This window comes from Pinus tabuliformis, chromosome J (assembly GCF_031772625.1).
Source record: "Pinus tabuliformis cultivar Carrire ecotype Pingquan chromosome J, CPIR1, whole genome shotgun sequence".
Taxonomy (NCBI): Eukaryota; Viridiplantae; Streptophyta; class Pinopsida; order Pinales; family Pinaceae; genus Pinus; species Pinus tabuliformis.
In genome coordinates, this window is record NC_142295.1 from 572,967,970 (window position 1) to 572,987,153 (window position 19,184).

The 19,184-nt window shown below is 33.6% G+C and overlaps 1 protein-coding gene across 1 annotated transcript in view; it reads left to right on the forward strand.

The window, feature by feature from the left end:
• Window positions 1-3,597: 3,597 nt before the first annotated feature.
• LOC149228283 (transcription factor-like protein DPB) overlaps window positions 3,598-19,184 on the forward strand; it is a 49,680-nt gene continuing 34,093 nt past the window's right edge. Inside the window, exons 1-2 of the mRNA XM_089380727.1 lie at window positions 3,598-3,805; window positions 13,266-13,320. Of these exons, the coding sequence (XP_089236853.1) occupies window positions 3,598-3,805; window positions 13,266-13,320 (263 nt within the window). The remainder of the gene's footprint in view (window positions 3,806-13,265; window positions 13,321-19,184) is intronic.

Consider the following 19,184-nt stretch of genomic DNA (forward strand, 5'->3'; position numbering starts at 1 on the left):
TTATTAGAACATGAAGCCAAGGGTGTTTACCTTCAGTTTGAACGGAAAGGTTGACATATTGTGGGAAGACCTAAAAATTGTAAAAGATATATAGGAATAAGAGTTGTCATGGAAGGATTTTGAGGAGAATTTTGTTGAGTATGTTGTCATTGATGTCAAAGGAGGAACAAGAGCAAGTGTTCAAGATGTCATTGATGTCAAAGCAAGAGTAGGAGAAAGTATGCAGGGTGTTGTAGCTCATTTTTCACTATGTCTTTAAATTGTAGAAAAAGAAAAATTATATATTTCAAACACAAAAAAAAGAATAAAAATCAAAGCAAACAAAAAGATTTGGATCTTATTATGGGTGGATTGATATTATTGTTGAGAATAATGCAGTGGTGGGACCCGATTGGAATTATTTTATTTAAAAATATATACATAAACACGCATACAGTTAAATGGTGGGCATCTACACTAGGCGGAGTTAAATGTCATGTCAGGACCTCGTGATGGCCCCAATCTAACATCACAACATGCTCAACTGTTATACCAACAAGTGGTTCTGTAAAGGAAGTCAATGATCATGGTTGACTTGAGATCGATGGTGGATATGAGCTGTGGGATCACACCGAGCGAGCTTCCCCTATTCTGGTGGGTGTCCCCATAACTCTGTAACAAGCGAGCGCGTTTGACGGTTCAGTCCTCCACATCATCATTGCATCACTCCCACGTCACCCCATCACATCATCATGTATCATATGCCACTTCATCCATCTCGTATAGGTCAATTTTACATTAATTATGTTTTCCCTCTATTTTTCCATTTTCCCATAAACCCTATTTTTTCTCATTCTTCCCTTTTCATCATTTTCAGTTCTCCATGTCCGTATCCAGTCATTGTTTGGCTTCAAATTCAAAATTATCATCACCAATCATTTGTTAACCAAGTAATTATAAATCATCTCCACTTATCATAGTCTTCCAAATGTCAAAGAAAGATGTGTTGTCAGATTCTTCTACCCACATTCCTCTCATTGACAGCGAGAGGGATGTTTTTTATCCAATTTTTTCTTTAAATCTAATGGAACTTCGTCAACATATTCTAGTCAATCAAAGGGAGTCCCTTTTGTACGTTGCAGTCGTAAAATCTAGTCTTTTGTTACAATAATTCCGCAAACCTATGTTTTCCCAAAATTTATCTACTGGTTAGTCTCTGCTCTCTATCCTCAAAAGTGTTTTTTGATGAATGCATTACGTGAAAATGTTTTTCATGTGTCTTCCCTTTTAATTCAGCAAGCCTTGGACTTTCCACCTTCGAGTCTTTATACCTCATTTGAAGAAGAAACTTTGTTGTTTGCTTTTCAAAACTTGTCTAGGAAGGATTATGCCCAGATGACTTTCTTCTTGATGCCTACAAGACAAAAATTGCCTATGGAATCTACTCAAATTTCTCTTGAAACTTTTGATGAATGCATTAGGTGAAAATGTTTTTCATGTGTCTTCCCTTTTAATTTAGCAAGCCTTGGACTTTCCACCTTCGAGTCTTTATACCTCATTTTAAGAAGAAACTTTGTTGTTTTCTTTTCAAAACTTGTCTGGGAAGGATTATGCCCAGGTGACTTTCTTCTTAATGCCTACAAGACAAAAATTGCCTATGAAATCTACTTAAATTTCTCTTGAAACTTTTGTTGAACACGTAAGAACAATTCTGCAAATAATTTCCAAAGTTTTGGGAAGGGAAAATACTACTATCATTGACCGAGCCATTTTGGGGATGTTTAATTTAATGTTGCAACCCGATATTGTACTTGATATACCTGCCTATTGGGAGAAACAGGTTAATTCTCAGTTGTTAGAACTTGCTCTTACTAGTTATTTCAAATTTCCTTCATTAGTGACTTATGTTTTCTTGTACACTCGTGTGGAGAAATTCATGCATTTGGATCTTAATATAATGGATATTCATAAAAAGAAGAAGTCAATGGTGAATTGGACAGATACATTAAGAAGTCATGCCAATTATGAAGGATTTGTATATTTCACTAATTCTTTCTTGTCAGTCGCTTACTCCATTATAATTATATCTCCTCCACCTTGCATTTTACCAAAGGCTCAATCTCTTTTGCAGCGTAGCAAAGATGTACAAGTGGGTGATTGTTTCCAGTTTGAATACTATACTGAGATTAGATTGTATGGAGCATAGGTTTACCCTTAGATACTTCCTACATGTGTTCCTATGAGGATGTTTTCTTTAGAGTTTATCAAAGTTTAAATGTGGATCAGTTTCATTTTGTCCCAGCAAAGAAGGGGCACTTATTCAAATTGCCAAAAACAATTGGGCCTTTTATTATAAACAACAGGCAAGCCATGGAAGAAGTAGAAAAGATTCTTAAAGGCATGAAATTACAGCTGGGTGAAAAATGGTCATATGATCCCCATCATATTATCTCTAAGAGCAGAGTCAAAAATTCATATTCTCCTTATACACATGAACCTCGATCAGATGTGTAAACATTAGCAAATGGTGGTCAAACAAGAGCACAAGGAGAAATAGAAATTGAAACTCCACATCCCACTAAAAAGGGTCTGAAAAGAGGCAGTGGAGACATAATTGATTTGGAAAGTAAAGCAGACCAGAGTTTAAAAAATCCAAGCTTGTCTGAGATAGAAAAGGAGAATGAATCTTTGGTTGGAAGCTCCTCATCTACAATGGGTTTTCAGCTACAACTGGGAGATGCTACTTGTACACCTTCTTCTCTAGTACCTGAAGAAGCTTTTCAGAGTGTTGTTCCCGTTATAAAGTAATTGTATGGTCAAATAGAAGAAATAAATAAGAGGCTAAAAGAAAGTATTAAATCTCATATTGAAGAACAATCAATTTCTAAATATCACATTAGAATATTATATGTCATGGATCTTGAGAGAATTCAATTGAAGATGTCTTTGTCTCACCCTTTTGCTTTGTCTATTTCATCATCATTAGGTTTTAAAACTGTTAATTTGACTGTACATGCAAGAGAAATCCCACTGCCTGACAAGATTAATTTGCACAGGCAGACTAGGGAATTCATCTATAGTGACTCAAGAAAAAAATCATTGGTTGCTAGCAAAGTTGAAGATTTATTAGAAAAAGTGGTTAATAAATTAAAATTGGAAAAGGAAAATTCCAAAGCCTTGTTCACCCAAAATGAGGAGTTAAAGAAGTTAATTGTAAAAATTGGTGTGAATCCTGAAGATAGGAGTGTTATACAAAGACTTTTGCAGGAGGCAGAGACTGAAATTCAAGTCTTGAGGAAAAATAAAAATTTACCTTTTGTGGAGCATATCATGGCCCCAGAAATAACTCAGGTGGAGAAGGTAAAAGAAATTCTAACAAATGAGATTTTGCAAAGAAACAATGAAATTTTTGCACTCAAGGAAATGAATTCTACTTTGCAGTAGAAACTAGATTCACATGTTTGTACTATTTTAGCACAACCTAATTCTGATCATCCCGTAGAGAAGTTGACTAGAGTGACTATAGAATTGAAAATATCAAAGGATGAGATGAAGAAGATGCAGAGAAATCTAGATGATACAAAGCAAAATATGAAAATAATAGAGAGGGAATTAGCCATGGCCAAAGTCACAATCTCAAAATATCAAAATGATTATCAGATTGCTTCTCATGAAATTAAAGAATTGAAGGAGAAGGTGAAAGGGAACATGTCCCTCATTCAAGCCAGGGAGATTATTTGGAATGACATTATTCATATAGTGAAGAATGTTTGGGAATTTTTGTCAATTGTAGCAGAGGAGAAAGCCATTGTTAGAGACCTGGAAAGTATAATTACTACTAGTAAACAAAAGCTCCAGCAACGAGCACAATTTTCCAAAAAGATGATCAACTTCCTTAACTCTAAGTCATCACAAGAGTTAAGAGAGATGTAGATTGAAGACAGAACATAATTGGTGTTGGAGATAAACAAAATGGTTTTAAAAAATTGTACAGGAAAACAGTTGAGACAAAGTTGGCAAAAATCAAAGAGTCTATTTTAAAGTTTAACACCAACTTTGACAAGAGAACCAGAGCAGGACTACCTTCGTGTTGGGATCAACAGGGAAATATTCTTTCCTGGTAGACTTATGAAACCTTTCTAGTAGAAGTCAAAAGTAATACTGGCACTTCTCATGAAAAAACAACAGTTCTGAAAGGGGCAACAATTGTGAATTATTTACACAGGGACTTTCAGCTATTATGGTTGATTAGAACGCTTTTTACTGAGAAGCCAACTTATAGCAGGATCACCAATTTCAGAATGGCTCACACAAGGTTTGTGAAAAGTCAGAGATTGGACATGACAGGCTGGAAGAAATGCAGAGAGTGGATGACTCCCACAACAACAACAATGGAAATTGTACCTTCTAATACACCAAAATATCAAATTACTCAATGAGAAGAAGCCACTTGTTACTTCATCAAAAAATTTAAAATGTTTTTGTAAAATGATATAATTTTGTTTTAATTTATCATGAATGTAGTCCTTTGAAGGACCAAACGGTTTGAAACAGTTTAAGTAGTTGTCAGTTTTGACAATTAACAGTTTAATAACTACCTTCGTTGTAATTATCATACAAAAGAAAATTTTGAGGAACAAGGAAGGGTTCTAGGTTTTTCAACTTCAGAGGAAAAAATCTTTTTGTGTAACCATTGGATCTTCTTGGTATTTTTAATAAAAATTTCGAAGTGATTCCAGACAGATGGTGAATGTGTTATGTGTTTCCTCACATCTATGTATTTAATGTTGTTTCTTCTATAGAAGAGAGTAATGAAGTTGTGAATCTTTAATATTACAGTTTCACTAAGTTTATGGTATCTGTAAGTTAAAGCCAAACAACCTTAATATGTGCTCCTCTTTTTTGCATTTCATTTCATCTTTCTTCCATACTTCTGCTAAAGTTTAAAACAAGAGATTCTACTGCAAGTAGCCTGTTGTTTAAAAAACTTTCCTAAATTCTTTTCATCCATTGTAATACAGCTTAAAATTGCATTAATCATTAGAAGGCCACTTTGAAAGGGTGTTTGATTCCAAGAAGAATTTATAGTTTTTACCTGTAAAACAAATACTTCTGGAGTTTAACAATGGAACAACAAATTGGTAAATCCATCATTTTGGATAAATGTCTTGGGCACTGACCTCTACTCAACATTTTTTAGCAGGGTGCTAAGGGATTTAGAGTTGAAGTATAACATTTTAGAAAATAGCCTTATGCTCTGGTTAAAGCATTGAAATCCTTTAGAAATTATGTTCTACAATCTCATATCACTACATATGTTCCTAATGATGTTGTCAAAGATGTGTTAAATCAGAGTGATAGTGATGGAAAAAGGGGAAAGTGGATAGGAAAGATTCAAGAGTATGATATGAACATCAAAACAACAAAATTGGTAAAGGGACAAGGACTAGCAAAGATCCCGACCGAAGCAAATAACCAAGCTATGGGAATTAATTTTCTATTTGAAGTCTCTGAATCAAAAATTGTAGAAGAAAAAGGTAATGAAATTTTTTTTTTTAACAAAATTCAATATAAGTACCTTTGTTTTGACTAGTATAAAGATATTGTCCATTATCTATCATTTCTTAGCTACCCAACTTCTTTAGTTAGAACGAAGTGCAAAGCTCTCATACTAAAATCCCAGAAGTATGTAATAACAAATGGAATATTGTACTGGAAGGATCATGTGGGTATTTTGTTGCTCTGTTTGACAAAAGGAGAAATTATAGATGTTTTTAGAAAGTCATGGTTGTTTTTGTGGTGGTAATTATAACTGGAAAGTCAAAACACATAAAATTTTGAAAGTTGGTTTCTACTAGCCCTCTTTGTTTTCAAATGTTTACATATTAGTGAGAAGTTGTCAAAAGTGCCAAATATTTACTGAAAATAAAAAATTGGCACCTTTATCACTGATTCATCCGTTTGTTGAAGAACAATTTACACAATGGGAGCTTGATTTTGTTGGAGAAATAAATCCACCTTCAAGTGGACAACAAATGGATCCTGACAGGTACTAATTATTTTACTAAATGGGTGGAAGTCATTCCAACTAGGAAGGAAACTAATTCAGTGGTAATTAAATTTCTAGAGGAGAATATTTTCACTAGATTTCACTGTCCAAAGAAGTTAGTAGCAGATAATGCCCAAGTGTTCAAATCTGCAAAGTGGATTAATTTTTTCCAAAAGTATAATGTAATACTTACACATTCTACCACATATCATCCTTAAGGGAATGGGTTGGCAAAATCCAAAAACAAAACTCTTGTGAGGATACTTAAGAAAACTATAGTTGAAAATAAGAAAAATTAGGACTCTCAGCTAAAATTTTCCTTATGGGTAAATAGGGTGACTACTAAGAGAGCCACTGAAAAGTCACCTTTTTAATTAGTGTATGGAGTAGTAACTTTGTTTCCCAGTCAATTAGCAAAACCAGTTGTTGCACTTATTTAGGATGTTGAAGAGGAATCTAATGCACTGACTAGGAGGATGAACCAACTAGTGGAATTGAATGAAAATAGAGAGAAGGTAATGGAGAATTTACTCAGCTATCAAAAGAAAATGAAATTGATTTTTGACAGAAAAGCCAGAAATATTCTTTTTCAGCCTGGAGATTTGATTCTAAGATGGGTTGTAAGAAGAGAGGATAAGGGAAAATACGGAAAATTTGATCCTCTATGTTTTGGACCATTCTGAATAACAGAAATCAGATCCAATAACACTTCCATTTTGCAAAATTTGGATGGTGAACTACTGCAGCTGCATGCCAATGGGCAGTGTTTAAAACATTATTTCCATAATTAGATCTTTTACTTTTCCATTATAAATATTGGCTTGTTCATTGTAAATAACCAGTGAGTTCTTCATTGTAATGTTCTAAATTATAATATGACTCCATGCTCGAGGTGAAGGCACTAATCTGTGGTTTTTAGTGTTTAATTCTGAAAGCTATATCCCCAAGTGGAGCCAAATGTTGTAGCTCGTTTTTCGCTATGTCTTTAAATTGTAGAAAAAGAAAAATTATATATTTTAAACATAAACATAAATAAATAAATAAATAAACAAACAAACGAACAAAATGATTATGATTTTGTTAAGGGTGGATCAATATTATTGTTAAGAATGATGCAATGGCTGAACCCAATCGGAGTTATTTTATTTAATATATATATATATATATATATATATATATATATATATATATATATATATATATATATAAACACACATATAGTTAAATGGCGATCATCTACACTGGGCGAAGTTAAATGCCATGTTGGGACCCCACAATGGCCCCAACCCAACATCACATCATGCTCAATTGTTATACCAGCAGGTGGTTCTGTAAAGGAAGTCAGAGATAATGATTGACTTGAGATAGACGGTGGATATGAGTTGTGGGATCACACTGGGAGAGCTTCCCATGTTCTGGTGGGTGCCCCCATAGCTCTGTAGCAAGCAAGTGCGTTCGACAGTTCAGTCCTCCACGTTATCATTTCATCACTCCCACATCACCCCATCACATCGTCATGTCTCATCTGCCACTTCATCCATTCCGTACACATCAATTTCACATTAATTCTATTTTCCCTCCATTTTTTTGTTTTACCACAAACCCTGTTTATTCTCATTCTTCCCTTTTCATCATTTTTAGTTCTCCATTTCTGTAGTCAGTGGTTGTTCAGCTTGAAATTCAAAATTATCATCACCAGTCATGTTAACCAGATAATTATAAATCATATCCACTTGTTAAAGTCTTCAAAATGTCAAAGAAAGTTGTGTTGTCAGGTTTTTTACCTACATTCCTCTCATGGACATCGAGAGGAATGTTTTTGATCCAATTTTTTCTTTAAATCTAATGGGACTTCATCAGCATATTCTAGTCAATCAAAGGGAATCTCCTATGTATGTTGCAGTCGTAAAATCTAGTCTTTTTGCTGCAATAATTCCCCAAACCTATGCTTTCCCATAATTTATCTACTGGTTAGTCTCTTCTCTCTATCCTCAAAAGTGCTTTGTGATGAATGCATTACGTGAAAATATTTTTTAGGTGTCTTCCCTTTTAATTCAGCAAGCCTTGGAATTTCCACCTTCAAGTCTTTATACCTCATTTGAAGAAGAAACTTTGTTGTTTATTTTTCAAAACTTGTATGGGAAGGTTATGCGTAGATGGATTTCTTCTTAATGCCTATAGGACAACAATTGCCTATGGAATCTACTCAAATTTCTCTTGAAACTTTTGATGAAGCTGTAAGACCAATTTTGCAAATAATTGCCAAAGTTTTGGGAAGAGAATATACAACTGTAATTGTTTGGGCCATCTTAGGGATGTTTAATTTAATGTTGCAACCCAAGACTGTACTTGATATACCTACCTATTGGGAGAAACTAGTTAATTATTAGTTGCCGAACCTTGCTCGTACTGTTTTTTTCAGATTTCCTTCATTAATGACTTATCTTTTCTTGTACAATCATGTGGAGAAATTCATGCATTTGAGTCTTAATATAATGGATATTCATAAAAAGAAGCATTCCATGGTGAATTGGAGAGATACCTTAAGATGTCATGCCAATTATGAAGGATTTGTATATTTCACTACTTTCTTGTCAGTCACTTACTCCATTATAAATAGCTCTCCTCCACCTTGCATTTTGCCAAAGGCTCAATCTCTTCTACGCCTTAGAAAACATGTAAAAGTGGGTGATTGGTTCTAGTTTGAAGACTATACTGAGATTAGATTGTATGAAGCAGAGGTTTCCCCTTATAGACTTCCTACATTTGTTCCTATGAGACTGTTTTCTTTAGATTTTATCAGACAAATTTTAAATGTGGATCAGGTTCATTTTGTCCCAACAACAAAGGGGCACTTATTCAAATTGCTAAAACAAATTGGGCCTTTTATTATAAACAACATGCATGCCATGGAAGAAGTGGCAAAGATTCTTGAAGGAATGCAATTATAGCTGGGTGAAAAATGGTGATATGATCCCCATCATATTATCTCTAAGAGCAGAGTCAAAAATTCATATTCTCCTTATACACATGAACCTCGATCAGATGTGTAAACATTAGCAAATGGTGGTCAAACAAGAGCACAAGGAGAAATAGAAATTGAAACTCCACATCCCACTAAAAAGGGTCCAAAAAGAGGCAGTGGAGACATAATTGATTTGGAAAGTGAAGCAGGTCAGATTTCAAAAAATCCAAGGTTGTCTGAGATAGAAAAGGAGACTGAATCTTTGGTTGGAAGCTCCTCGGCTAGAATGGGTTTTTAGTTGCAATTGGGAGATGTTACCTATACACCTTCTTCTCTAGTACTTGAAGAAGCTTCTTAGAGTGTTGTTCATGTTATAAAGCAGTTGTGTGGTCAAATAGAAGAAAGAAATAGAGGTTAAAAGAAGGTAATGAATCTCATCTTGAAGCATAATCAGTTTCTAAATATCACACTAAACTAATATCTTCCATGCATCTTGAGAGCAATCAATTGAATTTGTCTTTCTCTCATCCTTCTTATTTATTTGTTTCATCGTCATCAAGTTTTAAAACTATTAATTTGACTCTAGATGCAAGAGAAATCTCATTGCTTGACAAGATTAATTTGCACAGGCAAACTAGGGAATTGATCTACAATGACTTAAGCAAAGCATCCTTGGTTGCTAGAAAATATGAAGCTTTATTAGAAAAAGTGGTTGATAAATTAAAATTGGAAAAGGAAAATTCCATAACCTTGTTTACCTAGAATGTGGACTTAAAGAAGTTAATTGTAAAAATTGGTGTGAATCCTAAAGACATGAGTGTTATACAGAAAATTTTGCAGGGGGCAAAGACTGAAATTTAGGTCCTAAGGAAAAAGCTAAAATTACCTTTTGTGGAGCATGTCATGGCCCCAAAAATAGCTCAGGTGGAAAAGGAAAAAGAAATTCTAACAAATGATCTTTTGCAAAGAAACAATGAAATTGATGCACTCAAGGAAATGAATTCTACTTTGCAGTAGAAATTGGATTCACATGTTTGTACTATTTTAGTACAACCTGATTATGATGATCCTGCAGAGAAGCTGACTAGAGTGATGACAAAATTGAAAATATCAGAGGATGAGATGAAGAAGATGAAGAGAAATCTAGATGATACAAAGCAGATCTTGGAAATATCATAGAGGGAATTAGCCATGGCCAAAGACACAACCTCAAAATATCAAAATGATTATCATATTGCTTCTCATGAAATTAAAGAATTGAAGTAGAAGATGAAAGGGAACTTGTCCCTCATTCAAGCCAGGGAGATTGTTTGGAAAGACATTATTCATATAATGAAGAATGTTAGGGATTTTTTGTCAATTGTAGCAGAGGAGAAAGCCATTGTTAGAGACTTGGAAATTATAATTATTGGTTCGATGAACCACACTAGCTGGTTCAAAAAATGTCGGAAAAAATTTCTCGTATGTGATTTCTACTGAAAGACTCTTCTTTAGTATAATTACTGGTGGTAAACAAAAGCTCCAGTAGTGAGCACAATTTTCCAAAAAGATGATCGACTTCCTTAACTCTAAGTCATCACAAGAGTTAAGAGAGATTCAGATTGAAGACAAAACAAAATTGTTGCTAGAGATAACAAAATGGTTTTAAAAAAATTGTACAAGAAAACATCTCAGACAAAGTTGGCAGAAATCAAAGAGTTTGTTTTAAATTTTAACACCAAAATTGACAAGAGTTTGTTACTTCATCGGAAATTTTTAAAACGTTTTTCTAAAATGATATAAATTTGTTTTAATTTGTCATGAATGTAGTCCTTCGAAGGACCAAACAGTTTGAAATAGTTTAAGGAGTTATTAGTTTTGACAGTTGACAATTTCATAACCATCCTCATTGTAATTATCATACAAAAGGAAATTTTGAGGAACAAGGAAGGGTTCCAAGTTTTTAGGCTTCGTAAGAAAAAATATTTATGTGTAATATTTGGATCTTCATGGTATTTTTAATAAAACTTTTGAAATGATTCCAGAAAAATTTTGAATGTGTTATGTGTTTCCTCATATTTGTGTATTTAATGGTGTTTCTTCTGTAGAAGAGAGTAATGAAGTTGTTGGTCTTTAATATTATAGTTTCACTGAGATTATGGTATCTATAAGTTAAAATCAAACAACCTTAATATGCACCCATGTTTTCTGTATTTCATTTCATCTTTCTTCCATAATTCTGCTAAAGTTTAAAACAAGAGATTCTACTGCAAGTAGCTTGTTGTTTAAAAAAATTTCATAAATTATTTTCATTCATTGTACTGCAGCTTAAAATTATATTCATCATTAGAGGCCCATTTTGAAAGGGTGTTTGATTCGAAGAAGAATTTATAGTTTTTACTTGTAAAACAAATACTTATGCGGTTTAACAATGGAACAACAAATTGGTAAATCCATCATTTTGAATAAATGTCTTGGGAGCTGACCTCTAGTCATTCAGGGGTTGTCTCCTAAGGTACAACACGGGGGATGATGCAGCTTGACGAAACCCTAGCTCTAGGGTTTGGTTCCTTGGTCGATTGACATAGACCACACTTTATGACGATTTTGAAGCAACACATCATTGAATCTACCTTGGAGACCCTTGCCATTGGATTCTCCACGTCGAGTTAATTTCAATGGTATGTGGAGTGTTCCATGGGCATTCACGGTTTGAGAGAAATGCTCAGTCACAGTGGAAGACCAAATTTATGGTTCAAACTCCAAAGGGGGTCGTTGAGGTGGATACATATGATTAGTTTAATTGTGGCTCACACCTAGAAAGAAAAGCACCTTTATTCAAAGGTCAAATAAAATATTTCTTGAACAGGGGAAATAGAGTATTTAATTTATCATGGGCCTAAAATGAGAAGGATCGTAAAGGGGCTTTTTAATTAAAATAATATTGGGCACAAAGAAGGATCATAGAAGGTTTTTTTAATCAAAATAATATTTTGCACAAAATTCAAATAAAAATTTGAATTTTCTTTCTAAAGATGTCATGTGGATTTCATGACCTTAAATTTGTCGGCCCTCTCAAAATCCACCTGGTCCACCATAAATTTATGGCCTGGTTCCTTTTAAGAAAAAACATGAACTCGTTATTATTTCCTCTGCAGCTAGGAGTTCACGAGTTGGAAGACTAGCGAAGACCAGCGATGATGCTTTTTCTTTTTGCTAGGGTTTCGATCTGGGGTTTCTTTGAAAACTTTGTGGGTCATTTTCTAATTTCTCTGGAGTTTTGTTAGTGGCACTAGCACTATTTTTAACCAACTCGTTAACCAATAATAGAGAATTAAATTTATCCGTACCTGGGGCTTGAAGAAATTAACAAGAAATCAATTTAATTTTTTTGTGGGCTATGCTTGGCTTTCTTTTAATTATGGGATTCTTTGCTAGATTCTACGCTTAATTGCAGGCCCCTTCACCTGTAGCTTCACCTATGATATATTTCTTTAGCGAGCATATCTATCAGTCCTGTGGAGCAGAATTTTGGATAAGGATTCGTTGTTTCTTTAGAGTATCGCTTCTCTGTGGTTCATTTGTATAGGCCTGTAGGTCTGCGGCCCTCTTAGGGAATCAACTTAATACAAGAATTTCATTCCCATATACCATGATCTAAAGAACTGTAGGGCTTAAGAAAGAACCGCGACATTGGTCAGACAATTCGAAGATTGTTTGACCCCTGTCAGAATTTGAAGTTGATACAATTCATCACCATAATATATTGTTGTAACCTACAACACGAAGCCTGCAGATAAATGGAGCACGGGTTTCATGACAATAATATAACTATGTTAAGTAGATTGAATCTAATCATCATTATTTGTATCCCTAGCAAGGAGATTAGGATTTTTGTTGCATATAGCATTACAGTTTTGAAAAGGATTTTATCACTGCACAAGTTGAAGAATATTGGACCTTATTGACTGAATTTGTGAGCATGATCTCTAAAGCAACTTTTGAACCATAACATGACTTCCAACATTCCAAATATGTATGACATTTCTTATGGTAGAGTCTCCTTTGTAGAACTTATGCCCGCAGCCATATTGATGTCACTAAGTGAGCTTCAATCACTTTGAAGAATACACACTATTTGAACTACAAATTTGGTCCTGAATCCATGAAACATGCATCACAAATTGTAGACCTATGTGGCATATCAAAGCTAATATGGCATGTGCATAACTATGATTAGTGTAAAGGTTGAGCCATAATGTTATTAATCATCAAATATTGTGTTGGTTGTAGGGACATTTGTGAAGTTGTTGGTTGATATTGTGGATGATGTTGAGCGTGTAGGAAAGTATTACATATAGTAGTATTCCATTCAAATTAAACACTTGTAATGGTCTCCAGCTCTTACAGTGGTAGTCTAGGTTGTATTAATATTTGACTACATGTAATGATGTATTACATGTATTACAATTTGGTGATGAACTAGTAAGACCTTGATACATGTATGACTCATAAACCATTGATATGTGACAGAGACGACATTGAGTGACATTTGGCAGTTACTTTGATGAAGTGTAGTATGCGACAGTGTCCTTGAAGTGTAATACAATGAAGCAGTAACCTAATTGATAAAGAGACAATATGATAGTAAATCTGATCTCCATAGTAGTCATGTAGTAAAACCTTTGAAGGTTGGGATGGGCTCTGTTGGCCCTCAATTTTGGTCAATTTTGTTTATCATAAACTCACTTGCTTACCATCATATTCCACCTTATTCCACTCATATTCTTCCAGATTTCTTGTAACTAATGGATGCCTTTGACCTGATGAAGTGGGATAACATTAATGATAGTTGGTTTAGACTTTTTTTCTTATATGGTTATTATTTTGCCTATTCATAGTTAGAACATGTAGAAAAACTTGAAGATTATTATTTTGAGATAATTGAAGACAATTTTTGTTTCATGATTTCCTTGTGTTTGTTGGAGTGAATAAGTTGTTTTAGATAAGTATTTTAGTAGTGTACCATCAAGAATGGAGGGCCCCCATACCAAGCTAAGTACACTTTGTTGTATAGATATAGAGATGAAAATGGTAGATACATAAAACAAGACCGCCCAACTACTAAAACATTGGTAGAAGCAGGTATGCCTCCATTTGAATTAACTACACCAATTGCTGGAAAACCAACTTTGGAAGAGTTAGAGCGAAAACAACGTTCAGGACAAAGATTAACTCTTGTTGAAAGACAAAATTTGTTAGCTTATGAAGTGAAAAAAAGACAAACAAACAGAAATACCTTCCATAGGAAAACAAAGAGAAACAAAAAAACCAATTGATCAGCCTATTCTTGAACAAATAGATCAACCTATCTTTGAAAACATAAAACAACTTGAATCTCAAATTACTACTGAAACATTTGAAATTATTGAAAAAGATATGGCAGAAGAAGGGAAAGGATCTACCATCTTCACTCCAAAACAGAGGTTACAATATGGAAAACAACAAAAAGAATAGCAAAGAAGAAGAGAAGAAGAAAGGAAAAGAGAAGAATATCTCAAAAGAGAATATGATCATACGAGAAGACAAGATGAAGAAAATGATGAAGAAGCTACTTTTGGATTTCCAATTGTAGATACTAGAGAAATTCTAGGAGAAGAAGTAAAAATGAAGAATATTCCACCTTTAGTTTTACCAAATTTCTATGGAATGCCTTTTGAAGATCCTGATTCGTTCATGTTCGAATTTGATATCTTACATAGGAATTATGGTTACATTGATGATACACATAAGCTTCGTCTTTTTCCTGCTACTCCTAAAGTAGCTGCATTAAAATGGTTTATGGGATTACGAGAACCCTCTATTACTTCCTAGGAAGAAATGAAGAAATTTTTTCTTAAGAAATATCAAACCTATTGCAGGCCTAGAGATTCAAAAGAAGATATTTTTAGAATGTCTCAACAAGAAGATGAGAGTTTGGAAGAATATTTAGAACGATTCATTTACAACCTGCAAAAATCCAAACAACATTCTCTAAATCCTGATACCATTAGAACAATTTTTTTTAAAGGAATAAGAGATGAGTATCTTGATATTCTCAATGTGATGGGTAAAGGAGATATTTCATACATACCATTTGATGAAATAGCTGAACTATGTCAAAAATACTTTAGAGGTATATCCAAAACAAGAAAAAGAGATGTAACTTCTAGAGCTTCTAAATCTGCAGTAAGAGGAGTGACAAGACCAGAAATAGGGAGTTTGATAGAAAACTTTAAAACAGATCTTTTGAGTACCTTAGGAACAAAATTTGGTGTATTAAAAGCAAAGAAGAAACAACAAGAATAAGAAAAAATAATGTCAATCTTTTGTCTTAAGTTTAGGAAGAAGCATCTTTTACGAGAATGTCCTTTGGATAATATACATGTTTGTGGACTATGTACAGAAAATCATGTTACAGACAATTTTCCAACATTAAAAGAGTTGCAAGCAAGTCAAATAGAAGAAACTCAAGGATTTTATTATATGACACTAATAAGATCTTGGAAACCACATTTTGCAGGTACATCTCAACAGTTTCCTCAACAAATTCCCTAAAATTTTCAATATCAGAATTCATGGAATACTCCTATGCCATGGCAGGTTTGGCCTCCTCAGCAAAACCAAAACCAACCTTCACAAATTTGGAAAGGATATGCTCATGGAACCCAACCTCCTCTACAATATTACCTTCAACAATATCAATCTTATTAATCATATCAACAGCCATATCCTCAACAATCATTCCCATATCAGCAATTCCAACAATCCACTCAATCAAATCCATTTACACAACAATCAATGTCTTCACTAATTCAACCTTAGTAGCTTCAGCTACCTTCTAATCAACCACCACCCAGACCAACTCAATTACCAACTCAGCCAATATCAAATCCGAGTAATAGAGTAGAAAGGTCATCATATAATATGAAAGAAGAAACTTTATTTCCTACATATTCTACTCTTCTTATTCAAGACATCCACTTGAGGTCTAGAAAAGTACTACAAAAAGATTCTCCACCAATCATAGAAGAACAATTGAAGAAGGAGAACAATCTAAAAAATCTAATCCAAGGAATTAAATTCAGAAAAATAAAACTATTATGACTCAAACACCACCTTTTCCAGAAAGGTTAGTGGATCATAAACCATCAATTTCTCTTTTTGAATTTGATATTATAAATGAATTACATAATGCTTATATTAAAATTCCTTTATTGCAAGCCATTAAGGAAATTCCAATTTATAGAAAAACAATAAAAGAATTATGCATTAAGCAAACTAGAAGAAAGAAAAGAGATCCACCCATAATCCAAGTCATTAGCAAATTAGCTAGTGTCATGTCTACAAAAACAACAATTGAAAGTTATATTGATCCTGGGATACCTATAGTTACCATTTCAATCAATAATTTTTTAGTTCCTAAAATTTTAATTGATCTAGGAACTACTATAAATGTCATAACAATAGAAACTATGAAGTATTTAAAATTGCCAAATATCTGACCTACTACTACAATTTTAGAACTAGCAGATAGATCTAAAGTTGTACCGGAAGGAATACTTGAGGACATCATTGTTTCTTTGGATTCATGGGAATACCCTGTAGGAGGCCATCCTTTAATTGTTGGCAAACCATGGTTAGCCACAGTAGATGCCTTCATTGAATGCAGATCAGGAAGCATTATCATAGCACATGGAGATGAAAGGAAACATATTACACTCTATTCTCCTGCTCAATATCATTCTTTGCTATCATGGTTTGATGATGAACAAGAGAATACTCAGCCTATTTTAAGCATTAATCGAGCCTTTAATTCTAGAGAAGGGGAAGAAAATGAGGATTTAATAGACCTTTTTTTATTTCAGAACATGATATTTCTAAACAATTACGAATAATTGCAAATCATCTTTTAAATCAATGTTTTCAAGAAAATTGTAATATTCAATCATTGCAAAATTCATTTGAAAGAATTTTTTTGTCAACTCAATTACCAATTCTCAAAGCAAAATTGTTGAAATCAATCGAGGAAAGAATCTAAATATTGGTAATAATCTACAATCATCACAAGAACAACAGGTAATTGCCTTATTATAGAAATATTCAACATATTTTGCCCGGGACTATACAGACATGCAAGGAATCCACCCAAAAACATGTATCCATCACATTTACACAGATGAAACAATCAAGCCAATAAGACAACCACAAAGAAGAATGAACCTAATGATGAAAGAAATAGTGAAAGAAGAATTGCGGAAACTATTACAGGTAGGATTTATCTAACCTATCTCTAATAGTCAATGGGTTTCTCCTTTAACTGTGGCACCAAAGAAAAATGGTAAATGGAGAATATGTGTAGATTATAGGGAACTAAACAAAGCAACATTGAAAGATCATTTCCCACTACCATTCATTGATCAAGTACTAGACTCATTAGCTTTAGCGGATACAATCAGTTCAAGATAAAATTAGAGGATTAGGATAAAACCACATTTACTTGTCCATGGGGTACATATACCTACAATGTTCTGCCTTTTGGACTATGTAATGCACCTGCTACATTTCAAAGAGTAGTCTTAGCTATCTTTGCAAATCTTATACATGAATGTGTTGAAGTTTACATGGATGATTTTATTATTTATGGAATTGCATATGATGATTGTTTAAATAATCTTGAAAATTTTCTAAAAGGATGTATAGAGACAAATTTATTCCTCAACAATGAAAAATATGTTATGATGCTAACTGAAGGGATAGTGTTGGGACACCACATTTCTTCTTATGGAATTAAGGTAGACCCAACAAAGATACAAGTCATTGTAAACTTAATACCACCAAAAACATAGAAAGAAGTAAGAATTTTCTTGGGATATACAGGCTACTACAGAAAATTCATTGAAAGTTTCAGTAAGATAGCTTTTCTCTTGTTCAAACTACTTGCAAAAGACATTTGAAAAATTGTCAAAATGGACTACTTGTCAAAATGCATTTGAAAAATTGAAAGAAAAATTGTCTATAGCACCCATTCTCAGAGGACCAAATTGGTCATTACCATTCCATATATCTATTGATGCTTCAGATACAGCAATATGAGCATCTATAGGACAAAAAGAAAATCAGTTTAACTGTGTCATTTATTTCATAAGTAAAAATTTAACTCCGACATAGTTAAACTATTCGGTAATTGAAAAAGAAATGTTAGTTGTTGTCCATGCAATCAATAAATTTAAGCATTATATAACAGGTTATCAAGTATTTGTCCATATAGATCATTCAGCCATTAAATATTTAATTAACAAAACAATTAACAATGGCAGAATCACTAAATGGTTGTTATTAATGCAAGAATTTAATATCATTGTTTTAGATCGACCAGGGAGAGATAACCAAGTAGCAGATTTTCCATCAAGAACTCAGTCTTCTGATGATCATATACTTGTGTCAAATAACTTCCCTGATGAGCATCTATTTTCTATAACAAGTAAAACCCCATGGTTTTCATATATAGCTAATTATATATCATCTAGAATATTACCATCTCATTTCACTACAAATAAGAAAAGGAAAATAATTAGAAACAGTGCAAGATACACTTGCATTAATGGAGATCTTTTCTATACTAGATCATGACGAACCATGTGGTGGTCATTTTGCAGGGAAGAGGATAACATACAAAGTCTTAAACTAGGACTACTATTGGCCATCACTACTCAGAGATTCAAAGACTTATGCTAAAAGATGTTATAGCTGCCAAAGAATAGGTAGACTTGTAGTTTCAGATGAAATTCCATTGAAGCCACAAGTACTCATAGAGCCATTTGAACAATGGGCTCTTGACTTTGTGGGTCCTATCAACCCACCATCAAATGGTAAGAAGTACATCCTAGTATGTACTAACTATGTAACAAAATGGGCAGAGGCTAAAGCAATGAGCAAAGCAACAGAAAATACAATAGTTTCTTTTCTTTATCAAAAAATATTTATAAGATATGGAGTTCCAAGGAAGATTGTCACAGATCAAGGGACACAGTTCACCTCCAAGCTTGTTCGAGACCTAACAGAGAAATACAAGATTAAGCATAGGAAATCAACTCCATACCACCCACAAGAAAATGGACAAGTTGAATCAACAAACAAAGTACTTGAGAACATCATGACAAAGACAGTGAA